This window comes from Colias eurytheme, chromosome 3, assembly GCF_061535395.1.
Source record: "Colias eurytheme isolate Ceu_HAF_F1 chromosome 3, ilColEury1 Martin Lab GWU primary, whole genome shotgun sequence".
In the NCBI taxonomy this organism is placed as follows: Eukaryota; Metazoa; Arthropoda; class Insecta; order Lepidoptera; family Pieridae; genus Colias; species Colias eurytheme.
Genome location: NC_142982.1, coordinates 11,883,878 through 11,906,287, shown reverse-complemented (window position 1 = coordinate 11,906,287; position 22,410 = coordinate 11,883,878). Strand labels below are relative to the sequence as shown.

The 22,410-nt window shown below is 33.9% G+C and overlaps 1 protein-coding gene across 1 annotated transcript in view; it reads right to left on the bottom strand.

Annotated features, from left to right (window-relative positions):
• Positions 1-2,355: 2,355 nt before the first annotated feature.
• The window catches only part of LOC149910001 (neuroligin-4, Y-linked-like), a 59,468-nt gene continuing 39,413 nt past the window's right edge, over positions 2,356-22,410 (bottom strand). The window contains exons 3-11 of the mRNA XM_090120104.1: positions 20,392-20,609; positions 19,006-19,155; positions 14,214-14,414; positions 12,512-13,001; positions 11,946-12,030; positions 10,164-10,358; positions 5,902-6,053; positions 5,461-5,579; positions 2,356-3,329 (exon numbers count right to left, since the gene is read on the bottom strand). Of these exons, the coding sequence (XP_089976230.1) occupies positions 2,437-3,329; positions 5,461-5,579; positions 5,902-6,053; positions 10,164-10,358; positions 11,946-12,030; positions 12,512-13,001; positions 14,214-14,414; positions 19,006-19,155; positions 20,392-20,609 (2,503 nt within the window). The 3' untranslated portion in view covers positions 2,356-2,436. The remainder of the gene's footprint in view (positions 3,330-5,460; positions 5,580-5,901; positions 6,054-10,163; positions 10,359-11,945; positions 12,031-12,511; positions 13,002-14,213; positions 14,415-19,005; positions 19,156-20,391; positions 20,610-22,410) is intronic.

Sequence of the window (22,410 nt, the reverse complement as noted above, 5' to 3'; positions counted from 1 at the left end):
CCGGGGATTTTCCGAGCATTTCCCCTTTCATTTCATATGTCACTTGAGTCAAAATTCACTTTTTTTATTATCTACCACTTTTATACCTATATCAAATAAATGGATGAACCGATTTTGGTAAAATTTGACTACTTTTTTTACTTTACTGTATAGGTATAAGTGGGAATGAAAGAAACGAATGTTGTCAAATATTGTGATAGTACCTACCTAAGTGATATATCAAATGAATGTGCATAACGGGTGAATTACAATTAGTAATGTTTTATCGAAATCGGTTCATCCGTTTATTACATATAGGGCACTTTAGGGGTGACAGACGACAGTGGATAGATAAATAAACCAAATGGAGCATCAAACGATAGGATATGACGTGTACATATAGGTACAATTAGATAATATTATTTACATCAAAATCGGTTCTGCCATTTACTAGGGATGGAAAGGGAAGGGTTGAAAGGCTGTGAAAGAAGAGGGGGACATGGGAGCGAGAGGATAGCCACACCCTGGAAATTTTGAACTCTTCTGTAACAAAGTTTTATAGCTCAGTTTAGTTTTAATTTTACTAACAGTTATTTTGTGTTATTATTTTTTTTATTTCTTAACTGTAAAATAATCTGTAAGTACTTATAATTTAGTTGTTTATGGTAGTACGTGTTTCAAGACGTGTTTACTCAATAATTGTGTGTTAAGTAGTAACTACTATGCAGTCACTATTCCACGCGGACGAAGTCGCGGGCACAGCTAGTCTTAAAATAATATTATAAATTATCCTTTTATACAAGTAATTAGTTATACTAGTTTATCGATAAAATCTATCGATACTTCCCATCACTACATGTTACGTATGCTGTCAGATTTGAACAGTAGCTTTACGAGCTGGTTTATAGTCGGCCGCAAGTGGCCGCAAGGCGTTCTAAGCGTAACCTCTATGCTGTTCTTACCAGCCGTTATACGGCCGCCATTTTCATTTACATGGTAATGAGATGCATGTTGCAATTTCATTGAAAATTACTTAATTATATAATGAATTTTCGTTTTATTGGTGTATACTGTTATTAATTTCTTGACCGCCTCCTTGGTACAGTGGTTGACGAGTGAGCTTAGAACCGAGGGGTTCGATTCCCGGTGAAGCCGAAGAAAAAAATGTCTCGGTCTGGCAGGACACACAAAACTTATCTCCTACTTGTCCCTAAAGAAAATCGATTAGTGAAACATAATATTATGTATGCATCTGCCCCTTACTTCATTAGGGGACGGACTTCACTTTTATGTTGCAACTTCGTTGAACAAGGAAATTTTCGTTTTATTGGTGTAGGATGTACTGTTAAGCTTTCTTAAAATATATAGTGTTGTTAATTCATTTACTGATTCTGTATATTTTATTCCGCAAGCCAACTAGCTTAATCAGTCTTTGTGTAATTAAGAGTCAAGGCAATTTACGGCCTGAATAAAATTCAGCTATTCAATCAACTAGGGTATATTACATTTAAATACTTGCATAAAAAAGTTATTTAAATTTAGCCCTAGTCTTCACTCTACAATAGTTACTACGTAAGAAATGTTATGAAAATTTGATAACAATGGAACTAAATAAAATAGCATATAGGTAACTAGCGGTCCGCCCCGGCTTCGCCCGTGGTACATATTTCGCAATAAAAAGTAGCCTATGTCCTTTCTCAGGTATCAAAATATATCCATACCAAGTTTCATGTAAATTGGTTCAGTAGTTTAGGCGTGATTGAGTAACAGACAGACAGACAGTTACTTTCGCATTTATAATATTAGTATGGATTTTGACCCGTATTATCAAAATTGTTGTTCAAGTGTACAATTTATACGATTATGAGTCTAAAAAACTTCTAGCATAGATATTATATTTGTATTTGAAACCAGTTTTTCCCTATAACTTAATGTGTTAAGAGGTTGTGAGTAGGGTAGCGTGAAAAATGTCACTGTTGTAGACACTAATGTTTGTTTGTGTATATTTTGTTTCTTGAATAATTACCCTGTTGGGTTTAGTTGTAATAGATAGCCAAATATATTCCGGCACGGATAAAGTCGCCTCTCGAACAAGGCTAATGATCCATATGATTGAAATAGAAACCGGACATTTTTACTAAGATTGATCGGTTTTTCTGAAGTATGGAAGGGTTTCTCCAATATACACCATTTATACGTACATGTAAATATTTTATTGTAATGCAATTGTATTAAAAAAAATCGTTCATACGAATAATTAAACTTGTGATTTAATAATTCCAACATACTATTAAAATAATTAGATATTAATCAAAACAATCTCAAATTCAGAACAATAAAACACAACATAATTATCATACTTTATTCATCATAATACAGATTAATAAACACTTTTATTATTTACATATTCCACATCTCCCGCAATGTTATACACTGCCTCTATGTACAGGTACTCTGTCATACCCTCATCTCATCAATGGCGGCTTGTGGTAAGTTCTGAGGATGCATTTTACCCCGCCTTAAAGTAGCATGAGGTACTCTCTCTTCCCTTGGAGACCCAGAGCCATTACCGAAAAGCCTCTCCCCATTATGCCCTATATTTTTCGGCAAAGTCGCATACCCCTGATACGTATTCGGCAGTCGAAAACTACTATTCCTACTTCCCAATTTACTGGGCAACATCATGTTATCAATACTCAAGGTCGGACTGGGCGATTTGCCATCTAACGGCCCTTTAAAGTTCAAATTAGATAGGCTCTGATCCATTTTCTTCCTATTCTGCCGTTCAACGTCCACGACCAAACTCGGCGCTAGGGTCGGATCGATATGATAATGCGAGTGCTTTCCGGATATTGTTTCGAAGTGTTTTTCGTTGAAGCGTTGCTGTTTTCCCCTCGACCTCGACTTATCCCTTTGGTAATATACGCCGGCGAATATTAAAACGTTGAGGATTAGGAGGGAACAGCCGATTGCTATTGTGACGCTTAATGCCGTGGAGTAGGCGGCATATCCTGCTGCTTCTAAACTTGCTAGGGTATTATCACTGTTATTGTAAGTTTGTAGATCTCTTCCGCTTGGTACTATAGTAACGCAAGTCGCTAGAATTGTGTCTACAGTTGTCAATGCTGTATCGGAATACGTGGAACCATTTCGTCGTACCTCATTGTCTGTACGTGCTAAGGGATCTGGTCTAACAATGCCTTCATACAGTTCCTGGTCGTTGTGGTTTCTGAAGAGATTGTGTCGTGTTGCAACGTCTTCCATACCAGCTCGATGCAGTTCAGGGACCAAGCGGAGCCATACTGAAAGCTGGTGCGCTCGGTAATGATTCTTGAGACGGGGTTTGACACCTGTGATAACAAAATATACTTATAAATGCGAAATAATTTCAAGATATAAAAGCTTGGGAATCTTAATCATGTTAATGAGAGAGCGGAAACTCACTAGGGATCTTTTTAGTAAATCGGAAGAGATAATAAAATTACTTAATTTTTTATTAGACCATGATAATAATACGAATTAGTCGCTGTAATTAATTTAATACCATTGCCCACGTATATAAAATATTATTCTTCATTACATTATTATTACATCAAATTCTTCTGCTGAATTATAGGCACCATAGGGTGGTATGGGTACATTAATTGTAAAACATAAATTGGACAAATAAATTTATTTCATTTCGAAGACTAAAAATAATTACTAACTTCATCGTAATCAGCTCAATAACAATAGACCTAACTCAGATAGCATCTAGAACCTTCTAGTTTTCTAAAGGCAAAGAAATAGATGTTTCATTTATGACCCGGCACGCTCAATTCAAGTACGATCTAAAGCTTTCAGACGCGCTGACCTATATCCTAGTGGTGTCGAGTCGTACCTAATTTGTTGGTAGCTTTTTTGTTCGCGGCTTAATTTAAAATGTTGGAATTTTGATCATCGGAATTTCTAATTGGAAACCGTTGGCAGTTATATTGGTTAGTCATGGTGGAGTAATAAAATATATTTGGAAATGGGGTTTGTACATTAAATAGTATGGAGTGCATGTGCATTTTTTTCCTAGTAGGTATGTAAAATTACTGGTTTAAATATTATTCATTTAAAACAAAGTAAACATTAATTGTATTGTATTCCCAATGCAGGGCAAAGGCCTCCCCAAGGCGCAAGCATTAATTATTAGTACTTTAAGTGCAAATCATATTGTAACATTATATTTTACTGCGAATTTCACGCAGAAATATTATACCATTAAACGTAACATCCTAAAAGACTCGTTAATAAGGTCTTAAGATAATTCCGCCCATTACGAAGGGAACCCTATTGCATCATCTTAATGAATTCTCATAATTCGGAGTTAATCCAATTAATTTGTAATATATTGAGAAATTTTTGGCTTCAATTTTTTCTTAATTATAAGTGACTTATAACCTTCTTTACAAATTTATAAAAGTATATAAATATATTCAACCATTTATTGATAACATTTTTATGGCTTTCATCTCTTTACGTCATTTTTTTTTTATTCAGATCTTAATAAAAATTAATATCAATTTATTATAGGTACCACTTTTACAAAAAATTGCCTAAGCACAACCAATAGTTTATTTTTTTATTTATTCTACGTACACTAACCCACGTCCTATTAAAACTTGTAAACAATTTATTAAATTGAACAACGCAGCGGGTCACCAATACCTTTTTCCGTGATCACGCTATAAATTGAAAGAGTTTCCCTATTTCCTACATTATGTTGTATAAAAATATTGTAGAAATTTAAGAATTTTGCAATGGAGAGTTACAAACACAGGGCAAGTTGAGTCAGCTAAGTCATTGTTGTAGAAAAACTATAAACATTTTGACTCAAAATTGCCTATCAAAAGGTCGTAAAAAATTACCGAGCGCGAGTTTTATAGAACATACATTACAATTAACACCTTATGTCATGGCAGTAGTGTTAAAATTCCATTGTATCGCTTATAAGTAACTCTGCCTAATTGTACTGCAATGTAGAGTAATGGAAGAGAGTGCACTGGTGTTTGTTCACATACTAATGCACTAAGATCTATTGTCCACGTATACATTTGTCATGTGGAAGCTTTTGTCCGTTGACGATTGCAAGACGAATACTTGCATTTGCGTAGAAGCAAACGTCCACAGAGCGGCAACGTCGCGTCAGCCGCTCGCCGTGCGTGTTTCTTGCGGAGCGGCAACGTCGCGGCAGGCGCTCGTCATGCGTGCAATGTGCGGAGCGGCAACGTTGCGTCAGCCACTTTTCATGCGTTCACCGTTCGGAGCGGCAACGGCGCGTTGCGCGTTGTGTTTTGATTGTTTCTATGCAAGATGCATGCATTCGTCTTGCAAAATTCAATAATAGTCAATTGACGAAAATCCATTTCATAATCATAATAGTCAATTGACGAGCGCATACATGGACGATGGGGCTAAAATAAATATTTTTTTTCTAGACCTATAATTCCTTACCTATTTCCAGATATTTTTGGTGCGTAGAATCATATTCTTCCCACACGATGCCTCGGAATTTGTTCCTCTCTCTGGAAGCTGGTAGGAGAGCTTCTTGCCGCGTGTTGTCATTGGGATTTCTAGGAAAAATAATTATATTAATATGAAAAGTGAAAGCATGGGTAAGCTAGCAGGTAAAATTTATTTAAAGCTACATAGTAATATGGAAATTTAAATATGTAAGTAGGATATTTCGAATAAAAGTTTAGATAGAGTGATTTAACTACCTTTGAGCTTTTTTTTCAGACCATATTGAATAAATTAAGTACCTTTATAAATAAAAAAAATTCAAATTTGCTTATTTATGAATTGACTTTTCCTTTCCCTGGTAATCCATTGCAAAATATCAATAACGACTGCAATATTATAATTAGTTATTTATAAAAAACTTCAAACACTTACCCAGTCTTAGCAAAACTAGCGACATACAGCATCATGGACTCCGCTAGAGCGACCTCCGACTTCGTGTAGTTTTGTGGAAAATGGCCGAAGCCCTGGACGAGTGGTGCGCCGAATATGTATGGCAACTCTTCACCGTGGACCGCGCCCATTCTCTGTACAAAAAAAAACTCATTAGTAATTCAAAAAATAAATATTTTTTTTTATTTTAGAAGTGAAATTTCTTTAGGCGCGTTCAGAGTAAAATTTCAAGGTTGCATCATGGCAATACCTGATGCGTGATACGTCATGGAGTATGGCGACTACTTTGGGATCTTTGAATTATGCAAAAATTTAGTAAAAATAAGCTATTTTCTTCACGCTTAAATTTCTTTCAAATTACATTTATCACACACAAACACACACACAAACACGACTTTCATCATTACATTATTTGTATCGCTATATTCAACATACATAGTACCTACATCAAAGTTAATACAGCTAGTAATATAACTAAATAGAAACAGAATATTGACTCAAATACCAATACTATTCCTTTCATTTCTATAGTCAAAGGAATCTCTTCAATACTATTTACATAATAAATATACTTCATTTAATATGATTACTACTAGCTTACCGCCCGCGGCTTCGCCCGCTTTGTCTTAAACCTAATAATTTATATACTAAAACCTTCCTCTTGAATCACTCTATCTATTAAAAAAACCGCATCAAAATCCGTTGCGTAGTTTTAAAGATTTAAGCATACAAAGGGACATAGGGACAGAGAAAGCGACTTTGTTTTATACTATGTAGTGATGATATAGATGCTATTATATTATTAGAAAATAATATAAACTTTGCCCAGGAGGAAAAAAGTATTTTAAGGAAAAAGAAGTAAAAAAACTCCATAACTACGCCCTAAAAACAAAATTTCATCCGTTAGTTTATTTTACTTTTCTTTTATGATTTATACGGGTCTTCGCGAACAAAAATAAAACTAATTCTTCTAAAAAAACTTCTGGCTGCTTCACGTGATTATTGAATTAAAGGCAATTTCATAAAAATGTTAACTTATGAAAAACTAAAAAACATTTTCCGTACAAAATATAAATTTTATAAATTATATTGTTTCTTCAATACAATTTGAGAAATTTCAAATCTACATAAATAAGCATTCAGCTTACAAAAATGTTCACACAAAAAGTCCAATTCAGTGATAACGTGCAAAGGTTTCTTACAACAGAACTCAAAGTCACTTTTAAAATGTAAAAGTAAACGAAATACGTGTCACCATACACTACTGAAAGCTACAAACTTCAATTTATCACGCAAAAGCCTTTGCTGGGTCACATTTATTTTATATAAGCATTGAATGAATTTCAGAACGTGTACCGTATTACATTTATATAGCAATTTCTGAACGCAATTTTCTTTACATGTGACCTCGGTCGTTGATCTAATTAATTTTTAAATTTGAATTGCGAATGTCATCGTTTTATATTTTTTTATTCACATCGCTGGCCGTCAATACGGATTCGAATTAAAACCATTCAAAGATGGCGGGAAACCGAAGTTCAAAAGCAACGTCAATATTAAAGATTAATTTTGGTTTAATTAATATTGCTTATTTATCGCAAATTATGAGTTGGTGTGGATTTTAATTTCTATTTAGAGTTTGTATTCTATAATTATTTTTGAAGTGAAACTTCTTTAGGTGCGTTGAGAGTAAAATTTCAAGGACTTGATAGGAATTTTCGTCATGGCAATACCGTCACGTCATGGAGTAACGCGACGATTTTGTTTTCCTTTAATCTTGTCAATGAAGTTTCACTTCTGACACGTGTGCTCGGCACACATAGATTTTTATTCTACATATTTCATACCCATAGATTATATAGTCCCTCCCCGAAGCCTTTGGCAGCCCTCACAAGCTGCTTGGCTTCATGGAGGAGCTCGGGTGGTTTCAATTTTAGCTGGTTTCCCCCACCTCCCTCTCTCACGCAAAATAGGCGCTTGACGTCGAGTTGCGGAGAAATGCCCGTATTATTATTATTATTACCCATAGATTAACAAACGAGTGATAATTTGTGAATAATAATTTATAATCTGTTTGTTAATAGCGGTAAATTTAATTGGATACTGCAATAAATTTATTAAATTTGAGATTAATATGTTTTATAATGTAAAACGATCCATTTCATGTGATTGAATTTTAATGGTTATCTTATTGGAAATATCTGAAATACATAAATTGGAATAGTTATCGAAAATATTTCAACTAGAAATAGTTTTTAGCAAAATAAATCATTATTATCCTATAAACTATAATTACGTAATTAGTATTGATTCAAAAGTACTTTAAAATGTAAATATAATTCATAATAATAAATGTGTCAGACTAAAATTATATTAAATATTAAAATATAGACTCCATTGTTCTAACCACAATGTTTAAAACGTAATAATTAAAGCAAAACTGAGGGTAAAATTAATCGTGAATTGTTAGAGCTTCAGAATTAGTTTTAACAGCCACAATACAATGTAGGAAAATGCAGTGTAACTTTTACGGTTAGTTATGGAATGAAATGAGTGCCATTTTAATATTATTAAGATGATTAAAAAATATAATACAATGATCTAGTACTATTTTATAATATTCGATCGAATTTTATGTGTGTTAAACACTAGCTGCACTCCGCAGTTTCACCCGCGTGGCTCCGCTCCTGTTGGTCTTAGCGTGATGATATAATATAGCCTATAGCCTTCCTCGATGAATGGGCTATCTAACACCGAAAGAATTGTTCAAATCGGACCAGTAGTTCCTATAAAAGTATAGCTTTATTTATATTATTTCTCTGAAAGAGAAGAGGATTCTGTATAGTCTCCACTATTTCTTTCTCCTCTATTTTTACTTTCACCTTTACGTACTGCCCTTACTTTACGAGTGTAGAACATTAGTGAATCATTTTTACGCACGTAACAATAAGGAAAGCTTACGAAAAAGATATACCCAACTTGATACTTATTTTCCATGGGAATAACCCTCAGAAATGGCCAATCCACAATATTATATGTTTGAGCCTTCACCGTTGTTTTTATACGAAAACAAATGAGCAACGTTTATTTTATGGTAACCCAACATATAAACATACAAACAGTGTAAAAACATGCGAAGGAAAATTTATTTTGAGCGGCAAAAAGGGTACAAAATGTTTGTTTTTAAAATGTATTTTTAAGGTTCCGTTTTGTGTATAAATTTTGACAGTTTGTTTGTTAAGAGCAATTGTGGCTTATATTTTAATTACATAGGTAGCTTAAAATCGTTGTTATTTAGTTAATGTCAAATTAGATCTGTGTTCGATTCTCATTCGAGACAATTAATAAAATGTATACCAATCTTGGTGAGAAAAATTTCAGAATGCAGATTACATTATAACAACGTTACATTAAACAACTTGACGAGTTGTCCTTTAATCATTCAATTGAATGTCGTCATTCAATGAACCCGCTAGTCATTCAATTAAATAGCAGTTTTAACCAGATACTACGACATCTACACATTGTCATATCTAATAGCTTATTATATCTAGCAGTTGAATAATTAACCAAAAATATATCTCGAATTAATTCCTCATGAATATTAAGTCCTTGAAACTTTCCTTACATTTGGGACAATTAAATTAGAATATCAAAATGAGTCCAGAGCTGTGCTATATCTAAATAAAACAGTTAAATCTGTTGTTACAGAGCAGATTAATTAACTTTGAAACTGGGTTTATATTTTTATTGGGCATTTAAATTTATAAGTGTTCGTCGGTTGATAGCACTTTTATTATATCTTGAGATATTTTGTTCGTTTTAATATATTCGTTTTAAAATATGGTTTAATCTGTTTTTAACCGACTTAAAAAAAGAGGAGGAGGATTTTATTCTTTGCGATATAGGTGCGTGTAATATATTTATTGTTTTTATGAAATTATAATTTAGGATACAATTTAGATTAGAGTTTTATTTTTATTTATTAGAGTAGGACTAAAAACTAGGAAAGTTATTAACTCGTCAATGTAGAATTGTGGAAATGATCACATTCAAAAGTGCTTTTATATTATTGCGTTTAGACGTTTGTTTTTAATAATTTTTACATACCCTATAGCCTTCCTCGATAAATGGGCTATCTAACAATGAAATAATTTTTCAAATCGGGCCAATTGTTCCCGAGATTAGCGCGTTCAAACAAACAATCTCTTAGCCTTATAATATTAGTATAGATTTATACTCACTTGAGGATAATATCCATCCTTAGTCTGATAGTCAAACACATAGAAGAAGGTCCTCGTCGCACGACCAGGTCCATCTTCATCGCTGGTCGTGGCTTTCGGACCTCCACTGAGGAGGTCCCCGCTCTGGACCAGCGGGGCCACGTATTGTGCGTCGGATATAGCTGATACCGTGGCGTCGCGTGTGTTTATTGGGTTCTGGAAGAGAAAAGATGTTAGAAAACTTCGTTCGATTAGATATTGTAGTTTTTATTTTATAGCATAAAATTTAAAATTATTATTTTCATAGTATTGAACTGAAAAAACTGAATAAAAAGTATTTTACAGTAAATACCCGTATCCGTTTTTTCTAGACTTTATTCTGCAGAAATAAGCTAATACAAACCTATTTCGATTCCGATCCGAGCCCATACATTGATTGGCCCATAACCTTTTTGTACAACAAAATAACAAAGCCTAGTTTCGAATAGAGAAATGTTTCAGCAAAACGCGTAGAAATTTAAGAATACGAGAAGATTATATTTGATCAGGGCAAACCCGTTTATTTTTATGGCCCGGCCGTGGAAGAAAATTGGTCGAGCTGAGCAGGTATTAGGAGTTATTAATAGTGGTTTTTTATTTGTAGCAACGGAATAGGGATGAAATATATGGGCACGAATGTGTCATCGTGTGGGATTTGTATGAGTTATATTAATATGTGTACTTATTCAGGTTTGTGTACATACGTATGGTGCATGTGTGCGTGAGTATTATAGGTCTTGCTTTTGACAGGAAAATGATAAATGTATGTGATAATGTTTCGTGTACGTGTGTAAAACTCACACATGTTATTGTAATAGTAATATGAAATTGTAGATTTGTAATAAGCATTGGTACGTAATGAATTTTTGGTCAACGTATTACCACGTATTACATACAAATAATATACGCTAGAACTAGGCAATAGGCATTTCAGTTACGCCTAATTTTTTCAATATAATATTTTGATAAGTATTAAAATTTATTAATAACCGCGTATTCTCATTTATTTTGGCTTTCAACAGGCTTAATAGAACTAGGTAATCCCTAATAATTTTACGTTAAAAGTACTTCCGAAGCCGGTACTCTAAGAATTAATTCCTATATTGGTACTATAATTCTGTCCTCTGATATTACAAGGAACCACTTATTGTAATTCAAATATTGATATAGTATGAAATAACCAGATTAACAATAAAAGTGTTCGGAACCCCGAAGCCCCCTTGAGATCACGATTCGCAATTGAATTTCAACTTTACTCCTTGAAAATACGGTTCAATTTTCGACGCACTTAATGGTATAATAGATAAAAGCACTTAATATTCTCGGACATTTCCGAACCCAGTTACTTATACTTTGGCAATTTGAATAATAAACAATACTCTACCGTACGAAGGCTGAGTTGGTCAAGCATCCGCCCCGGATTGGCGTGAAAGGATGCGGGTTCGAGTCCCGAATTTTTTCTATCCTACTAATATTATAAATGCGAAAGTTTGTGAGGATGGATGTGTATGTGTATGTTTGTTACTCTTTCACAAAAAAACTACTAAACCGATTACAATGAAAATTAGCACACATATAGAGGGTAAATTGGATTAACACATAGGATAGATTTTATGCCGGAAATCCCACGGGAACGGGAACTAAGCGGGTTTTTTCTTTTAAAACGCGGGCGAAGCCGCGGGCGGAAAGCTAGTTCTTTATAAATTTATATTTATAAAGCATTTGAATGCCATAAAACCAAAAATATCAATTTCAATACTCTACCGTTTTCTCCCAGTCGGTGTATTCGTTTACAATGGTGTAGAAGATCTCGCTCAAGTGATATGTGTATGAGTTTCTGACGTATGTCCTGAAATTGAATTCTTTATTAGTTGGTGTAAGCGTCTTTTATAGAAAAGGTTCATGGAGGGTTATTATAAGTATAGTTATAAGTTTTAATCTAAGTCATAAGGTGTCTATATTAATGTTAAAACAAACATTATATTATACTGCATAATACAGGTTAAATAGCGTATATTATGGTGTCTTCAATAATACTAATAATTCAATCATCAATCTGCACAATACATTTAGCAAAACGTAGATATACAGAACAGACGTAGTAAGATTCAACAATTAAAGAAGAAATATTTTACTTGTTACAAATTTACAGGTCACAATTCATTTAATCGTTAATTACAGGTTAAGCTTTAAAATATTACGTAATAATAGGCTAAACTCAATTTGCAATTGCACAAAATACAAAAGCAACGAAATCCAAACAGTGATTGCTTCAGGAAAATACATCTCCATTTGGCACAACAAGGTGAGGTCATAAATGAAAAACAAACCTCAACATCCGATCCCGACGTTCTGGCTCGATGCCATTCTGGATATCATTCGCCGAAAACTTCCAGAGCGCTTCACAAGTCACAACACCAAACAGCAAGTCATATTTGTTCTGGAACAATCTTCTACCACTGTCACTCCTTTTTGTATGGACATTTGGAATCATATTGTTTAAAGGACCAAAACTGGGAAAGTCTCCGGAACCATGAACTGTAAGGAAATCCTTGGCAAAGTCTGTTTTTATGACCACTCCGTCTACAGAAGGGCCAAAGGCGGTGAGGAAATTCGGCGCTGATATGTCCATGGATAGCAATTCGTCTATTGTAGCATCTCGGAGACAGTCGACAATCACTTCGTGGTCTTTAGCAAGGTCTTCAGGTATTGTGCAGTTCATGTGCTTCGCTAGCTTCAACGAATAATATACAGGGTCGTCCACAATAGCCCAAGAACTGAGCGCTGAGCCAGATAAAAGTATCGCTCTATGAAATAAACCTGCAAATAGACTGTAATTAGAACTTGGCATATGAATGCGTCCCTGTTATCGACAGGTATCTACAATGACGCTGAATGAAGCGAATTGCAGAATTTCTAAAGCGCTTAAACGTATTGTATGAAACTCGAAGGACTAAATAATTTTCAATTTTTCCTTGTTTGTTAGAAAGTTGTCGTATAAGCAAGCCTGCGGCTTTGTTTTCAAAGTTGAGAAGCGTAAAGTGAAGTATAAAAGTATGTTAATGACGCGAGGAGACACGGAAGTGTAATTTTAAAAACATTTTTTTAAACTTTTATTTTATTTTGAATGAATTATTAACAGTGCAGATAGGGACAAAATTTTTATAATTTATGTGACCATTAAAATAAAACCGGCCAAGTGCGAGTCGGGCTCGCGCACAAAGGGTTCCGTAGCAGCAAATATAATAAATTACAGTTAAATCAACCTATCTCAAAAACTATAAGAGATACTTTGATCAAACCAAAAATCGTTGAAAGAGTTAATTAGCATGCATCACCTCTATTTTTTTTAGAATTTTATACCCCGTAGTTATAAAAATAGAGGGGGGGGACATACTTTTTACGACTTTGAGAGCTGATATCTCAAAAACCGTTCACTTTAAGAAAAATGTTTTTTAGAAAACTTTATATCATTTTAAAAGACCTTTCCATTGATACCCCACACGGGTATGTACATCGAAAAAAAAAATTTCATCCCTCAGTTACATGTATGGGGGGCCCCACCCCCAATTCTTTTTTTTACTATTTAGTGTCATATTTTTGTAGCGGTTCATACAACACATATTCCCATCAAATTTCATCACTGTAGTACTTATAGTTTCCGAGTAAATCGGCTGTGACAGACGGACAGACGGACAGACGGACAGACGGACATGACGAAACTATAAGGGTTCCGTTTTTGCCATTTTGGCTACGGAACCCTAAAAACACACGAACAAGTTGTAACTTATTGTAATATGTCTTTTAAAGATCCTTACATTTTAATTCCAAAAAAAATACTTGTTGTACATTTTAAATTAAACATAGCAATCCCACGTTATACTTACAGGAGCCACAAAAAATATTCATATTCAAATATTTACCTTATAAAAGCAAAAGTTATTAAAAGTGTATCTATATAATTTCATCCACATGAGCATTAAAGTACATGTGCCAAAAACATGATTAAGAACACATACATTCAAAACTAACCTGGCATAACAGTAGGCGATATCATCAGAAAATTGATACACGCCGCCCCTGACCCGTGACCCATTAGGGTGATGTTCGCTGGGTCTCCTCCAAATAGAGCGATGTTCTGCTGCACCCAGTGTAATGCTGCTATCTGGTCCATTAGGCCATAATTCGCCACTCTAGCTTTTAGGTGTGGAGCTGGATTTGCGTTTAGGAACCCTGTAATAAGGATAGAATGAGTATCCATTGCAGATTTGTATGTTTCTTTATTGTTTATTTATTCGTAAATGGTAATAGACATGTGCTTTTCATTGTATATATCCATATAATATACGCTATAAATTATGGAAACAAATCTGTCTTTATTTGTGTGATGGAATGATTTTAGATTGGAGACTCTGCTTATTATTTTTAAATGGTTATAAAAAATGAGTGGTTTAAACACTGTATATGATATGCATTATAATAAAGGTAATCTATCTGTCTATGTAAGCTAATATCGAGCAGATTTTAGCTAGGAAATTCCCTATGGAAACAAATAAACCGCAAGTAATGTCAAAAATATTAAAGAATTCCTTCCCAATAATTTCACAGGGAAAATACGTAAGACCAACCTAGCAAATTGGCTACAAATGCCAAATTAGTTCTCGATACGAACCATTTACTCAACGTTTATAGAAATGCGATGGAACTACGAGGCAATCTTATAAGCATATTTGAATCAATTCTTCACAGTAATAGGGGATTGTGCCATAAGACCCTGATTTCAATGCCGCTGGAGCTCGGGCGACAGTCAAAAGAAAATTCCTTTTACTCACAAAACCTTTCAGCTAGATTTATCTTCGCAAAGGTTTCGTTATAATACGCGATTTGCGGGATCAGTTAAGTTGGCAGGATTCCCAGTCTACTTTGAGTATTACGTTGGATCTATCGATCCTTCGACAATCGCGACTTGGGATAGGCTGGCGATTGTGGGTGAGCGGAAGCGACAGCGGAAAAGATTTTGGAAGTTAATTGCTGATTTTAAACTCAAACTCAAACTCAAACATTCATTTATTCAATTAGACTACTATTTAGTTGCACTTTCGAATCGTTATTACATAAGAATTTTTACATTTACCACCGATTCGGAAAGCAGTATCTATGGAGAAGAATCGGCAAGAAACTCCATAGTTGCTCTTTTAAATGTCTTTTATTTGTTATTTCATTTATTCCGAAGTGCAGACGGACCGTCGGCTCAATCCGATTGCATAAAATCAAACACAAGATACCCGGTGTTTACTGATAGCTCATGAAATACTAAGTAAAGCACTTTTAGTAAGAAAGCTCGACACTGGTGCATAAATTGCTTAAATAAATAAAATTGCTATTGCTTATTTCTTAACCAGTATTTAAGACACAAAGGTTACAAAATATTATCTTTAATCATGTCACCATTTTGAAAAATATAAGGCGAATATATTAAATTTCCCGCTTTCATAAGCTTCGAGAACATAACCTAAGATGCGTGACTTCGGTTTCATCAGATAGGTAACTTTTCTAACGTGAGGATCCACGATAATAAACTATACGAGATAATGAAAGATGGGATATAACAGGAAAACTTATAGGACAGAAAGATAAGTCTAATTATTTGTAATAAAAAAGCGTTATGAAAAATAACAATTTTAATAAAAAAATGTTGTGTGGTTTTATGAAACCACGGTAAAAGTGAAACTGTTCGAACGGTTCCGAACACTGCTTTGTGTAGCGCATGTCGCGTGACGGTCGGCTGCCGAGTAGGTATACCTACTCGGCAGCCGCGATGATGATGCGTAATAAAAGTTTCACTTTAATTATCTTTTTGTATATAAAAGAGTTGGAAATTTTATTTCATACAACAGGATTTATTTTTTGTTGATTTATCTTAACCTGGATTATTTTTTTTTAAATTTTCAATAATAATTAACACTTATCATCGAAATCCAAACAGAAACAAATACAATAACGAAAAATTATTAAAATCAGTTCAGCGATTCTTGAGCTAACTATATAAAACAAGTTTCATTTAACCAACTTTTCGAAAATGATGTGATGGTCTCGGGTTAATATATATAAACGTGCAGATAAAATGATAATAATTATAGGAAAGACCAATCTTGTAAAACCTGCAAGTCAGCACATTCATAGAAATTAGGTCACGCGTCCTATCTTTAGACCGGTCTTCTATATGACCTTTATAATATAAAACCTATATGTTGGCATTTCCATATTATAAATTCCATATGAGGCATATTTCACTGGGTGTTTAAAATTTCATTGATATCGTGGCTATTGCTTTGTCCCAACATAAAATAAAATATAAATGTTAAAGTTAATAGGTACCTACCTAATGAAATAATGTGTAGCAACTTTTCTTACTTTACAGTTAATGTTAAAATGATTTATTTATAATGTATTGCTATTACTTTTTATATAATTTTAATAGCGTTTTTTTATATATTATGTCGATTTGTGCTTTTTAAGCTATTACATAGCTTCTATCGCGGGCCTTGAGCGCGGGGACCGAATCCAGAAATTGCGTAACGAAATACCTCACGCTCCCCACGGGGACGGGCGCGGAGGTGTGGCTTGAAGGCATAGCATGCAATAGCTTTAACGCGGCAGTCCCCGAGTGCCACACGTCTTTTTTAGGGTTCCGTAGCCAAAATGGCAAAAACGGAACCCTTATAGTTTCGTCATGTCCGTCTGTCCGTCTGTCCGTCTGTCCGTCTGTCACAGCCGATTTACTCGGAAACTATAAGTACTACAGTGATGAAATTTGATGGGAATATGTGTTGTATGAACCGCTACAAAAATATGACACTAAATAGTAAAAAAAAGAATTGGGGGTGGGGCCCCCCATACATGTAACTGAGGGATGAAATTTTTTTTTTCGATGTACATACCCGTGTGGGGTATCAATGGAAAGGTCTTTTAAAATGATATAAAGTTTTCTAAAAAACATTTTTCTTAAAGTGAACGGTTTTTGAGATATCAGCTCTCAAAGTCGTAAAAAGTATGTCCCCCCCCCTCTATTTTTATAACTACGGGGTATAAAATTCTAAAAAAAATAGAGGTGATGCATGCTAATTAACTCTTTCAACGATTTTTGGTTTGATCAAAGTATCTCTTATAGTTTTTGAGATAGGTTGATTTAACTGTAATTTATTATATTTGCTGCTACGGAACCCTTTGTGCGCGAGCCCGACTCGCACTTGGCCGGTTTTATTATTATTTTACCTATCAACATTTTCCTACAGATATAAATATTCCCGTTGAATCAGGAAGAATATAACAAAAGCTTCAAAACCCAAATTTATGTATCCTATATAGTACCCAAAAGAAAATGATTATTTAAATTGACTGGAACTTCTATAAGACTTAATTGCCTAGAACTGACTTTTCTAAGAAAGATTTTATCGGTATATTCAAGCAAATGATTATACAGCAGTTTCCACATGTTTCGATCCGTTTATTAGGGTTCCGTACCGAAGGGTAAAACGGGACCCTATTACTGAGACTTCGTCGTCTGTCTGTCTCCAGGCTGTATCTCATAAACCGTGATAGCAAGAAAGCTGAAATTTTCAATTTATGTATTTCCTTTGCCGCTATAACAACAAATACAACCCATGAACCCATAGTACGGAACCCTTCGTGCGCGAGTCCGACTCGCACTTGGCCGGTTTTATTTCAGATATATTTAGGTCGGCTAGAACGTGAGGAACTTATTGAACGAATTTAGGGTGAAGCTATCTAGCACGATTTATCGTAAATGAGAAGAATTTCCGTTAAATTACCTTTAGATGTTCTTAAATCGGTTTAGTGTTGATCGATGTTCTTATGGTTTAATGTGTTAACTTTGGGTATAGAGATTATTGTTGTTTGATATTTTTTGAGTTCATGGTTACGTCTTGAAAGACATAAATTAAGAATTCTAACACTATATTATACTGTGTAATTGCACGCCTCATAAGCGAAGCGTTGAGGTGGGTACTACTGTCACTTCGCGCAAAACATCTGATTTTTCAAACTTAAAATGTCTTTATGTATCATACATTGCACTTGTAAGATAATACATACACACACATATTAAGAAAAAACACTATTTTTAACATTAATGATATTTTTGATGTCATTTTTGTTATTTAAACTAGTTAAAAAACAGTTTAAAAAAGTTCTGTCTTGGACGTCCGTGTGTCTGTATGTGCGGATCCTTTTTCTTGTTAACACGATAGCGACCGAAATACTTTACTAATCGAGTCTTTTTTTTTCTCTTACGCTTGAGTATGCTCAGGAATAGAACCCTTTCATTTTTCAGGGTCTGATTCGATGTGGTTTAATTGTTATTAAATAAACAAAAATAATAATTAATAAATAATTATTAAAAAAAATTATGAGGCGTGCACTTTTGGATTTTCCAAATTATTTACAATTTTTTAGTTATACTTGTGGAAATACATATTGTTACATATTGATCGCTACATATTCTCAAATTAATCTAGTAACATAATTTCAGTAGTTTTTAGGTTGATAGATAGATGGAATATTGACAAAATAAATGAAATACAATCACACATAGTTCAAAACCTTACATTACTAACGACAAACACCCATCCACACAATAAATAAATAAAATAAATAAATAGATATTTCAGGACAATTTTCACACACGGCACGATCTGATCCCATAATAAGCTTTCGCTTGTGTTAAATAGACTAATATAATTGAATCATTAGACTAATAGCATTTATAGCTGTGCTTCATTTATTTAAAGAAATGACCACTTACCAAGGACCCCCAATCTGAAGTTGAGAGTGACCACCACGAGGTCTGTATAGCTGGCCAGCACGGCTCCATCGTAAGGATTGCTGGAACTCCACGAATAACTTTCTCCGTGAATGTACACTACGACCGGTAGCGCTATCTTCGTTTCGTCCACTGTAAGAAATATTGTGTTAGTATTTAGATGCAGGGTTAGTGACCTCAGTATAAGGCAATAACATGAAATGTTATTGCCTATAGAGATATAGACATATAGAGATACTTATAGTACTTTTCTCGCGTTGACAAATTTGTATTGTCTATGTGTAGAGTCTGTGCCTAGAGTCAAAAAGCATCGCTTATAATTTCTATGAATGTCATTTAACGAAATCTTTAGTGAAGTGTGCATTTATTATATGTAGAAGATCATTATTGATAGCAATGCTCAATTACATTAAAATTGATTGCAAACTATGGAGTAGCGGTTTAAATATTGCACTTATTAGCAGCTATCTGTATTTGGTTAAAGGTATATGTCTACATAAGATTCGGATAAAATAGTCAATTGAAAAAAAGTCAATTTATTTATTATACTTAATTGCGTGGCTTGAAAAGTCGAATATATAATAGACGTTTTTATACATAATATTTTTAAATCTATAGAACTTTGAAATTTGTTGATTATAAAGTCAACCACATTATATAATATGACATCATTAATTTCAAAGAGTTTTTCTAAATAGACGCAGTAACGGTCAGTGGAGTTCATTCATATTTAAAAGCTACTGAATTCTTTTTACCGGAGGCATATTTAATATTTTATGAACGACCTTTACGTATAAAATATTAATTAAACATACCTCGAATATATAATGTTTTAATTTAATTCGTCATATTTCTGACCTATATACATAAATATATACTTTTCACTCACATATTTTAAAAGGTTTAAATCGCATCACTGACACCGCTACTTTAGCATAACCAAGGCCTATTTAACATAAACAGATTTTTTTTTAATTCGAACTAGTAGTTCTTGATATACGCTTTCAGCCAATGATGCAAAAAGAACTATTAAACTTTAGCCGTTAGCGTATACCAAAACTTTATTATTCTTATTTTGTTATGCTACCTCGAAGGATAGTAGGTACTATTAATACTGTAAGGGTATAATTTGAGTTTGTATTAGAAAATTTAATCAGAGGAAATTTTATTGCTTTTGAAAAGAGTGAAAGCATTTTTTACCAGAACCCGAAATCGAACCGAGCAAAATCTATTTAAATTGAAACTTGTACCTTTATTAATTAATCCTAATGGTCAATTTTAAAAATGAAATCTATCTAACAAAATTAAGTAATCAAATGAGAGGAGAATCTTTTAATACTACATTATACTACAGCTTATAAAACTTACTTTGTAACGGTGCAAATATATTCAAATACAGGCAGTCCTCGCTTTGATTCTTAAGATACGGTATCAGTCTTTTGATATATTCTAATCTTCCTTTGGGCATTTTCTCTAGAAAGATCCTCTCATCATTCAGGTCTGGGATCTTCTGTGGACACGCGGGGCCTGGTCTGTCTGATACTCTTACACCTTCCCAGGGTGATGGAGTCCGTGTTGGACTGAACCTGTAATATTTTAGTAGTATAATTTTCGAATGTATAAGGTTGTAACTTGTAAGAAAGTTGGCGTATAAAAGGAGGTAATTTTGGGACAATAAAAGGAAAGTTCCTTATCCTCCTGCGTCACTATTTAAAGTAAATAATACAACTTAAAGTTATCAAAACATTCAGCATGCATTTAAAACCCTTACGACCCACGTCTTATATTTTTTTGTTGGTATTATTACTATAAGAAGACAATGTTGTTATTTATTTCTCTTTACTTTTTCAAGTACGTAAGGAATCGTTTTATAAATTAGTAGGTACCTATCTAGAAAATATCTTATAGTATAGATAACGATATCTACACTAATATTATAAAGAGGAAAACTTTGTTTGTTTGTTTGATTGTAATGAATAGGCTCATAAAGTATACTGGACCGATTTTGATGAAATTTGGCACAGACAATCTTTAGACCCTGAGAAAGAACATAGGCTACCTTTTATTGCGAAATATGTACCACGGGCGAAGCCGGGGCGGATCGCTAGTAATTTATAAACTAATTTTAAAATTGTAACTTTCTCATAGTTTGATTTCAAGTCACGAAATGTTAAAGTAAAAAACTTTTCAGACTATGGCCACTTACACAGACATCACGTCCTCAATGTAATTTATTTGGCGCAGAATCTAGTTTATGAGCCCATTAAATCTGTGTCAATGCCAATCTGCTTTTATGTCGTTTTTAATAATTTATGACATACTGAACAACAATTATTAAGGGCCGTTTTATGTCAAAGTCAAGATCATGTCATAAAATAACGAAAACATGAATGAAAATTGCATGTTTAAGATAAGTAGGAATTGAGTTTTATAGCATTCAAAAGGCTTATAAATGAATTATTTTTACAGAATGGAAAAAAAATCGATCGCGAGGAGGATTCGAAGCCGCGTCTTTTGCGTCGCCTCGAACGGCGAATGACGCGGCAAGAATTTTTCCATTCCTAAAAAAAATCTTCTTTTTAATATTATATTTTCTTAATCTATCTTCACACATTTAATCACAATGTCTTTATTCTATAACAAATCAAAAAAAGCGAAATTTCTAGACGCCATTACGTCACCGTCACTAACGTTGACAGCTATAAAATTTTGACGCATCGCTTTTAAATGGCTCAATTAACCGTCCGTTGTTTCGCGTCCCTTGCAATTTTTACAGCGCACCATTAAATTCTTATGGCGGCTCCACATTTGTGCTGTGAAGTTCCGTGAACAGGCGTGAACGTTAAGATTTTCGCGTTGTTGTTCGCGCACGTTCGCGCCTGTTCGCGCTCGACTTGCAACCTTGTGGACAAAGTAAATTATTAGCAACTGTCGTCATATAATTAACGCGCTAGTCATTCAACAATGCGCCGAGCGTTATATGCGCTATATTTTAATTTTACAATCTGCTTACAAATCACTAAAATTGGTTCCATACAAACATATTCCTCGCTACACATTCTCGCATATTATTGATGGAAAAACCTCCTTATACCTCGAATTCACTGCGTTAATGTGAAGCCGCCATTAAATAAGGACTGTCAAAATGGCATTTCCCGCGTATCCGCCATATTTGAATGGAAATTGTGCGCCGAATATTTTTAGGGAGAATTGCTGCGTGACCTATTATTATTTGGAACTAGTTGACGCCCGTGGCTTCAGCCGATTTGTCTAAAACTTTATTGCTTGGGAATATAATATACGTTACGTATTGTTTAGAGTCTAAGGCTATATAATATAGGGAAAGACCTAAGGGAAAGAGAGACAGAGGAATTTTATTATTATTTA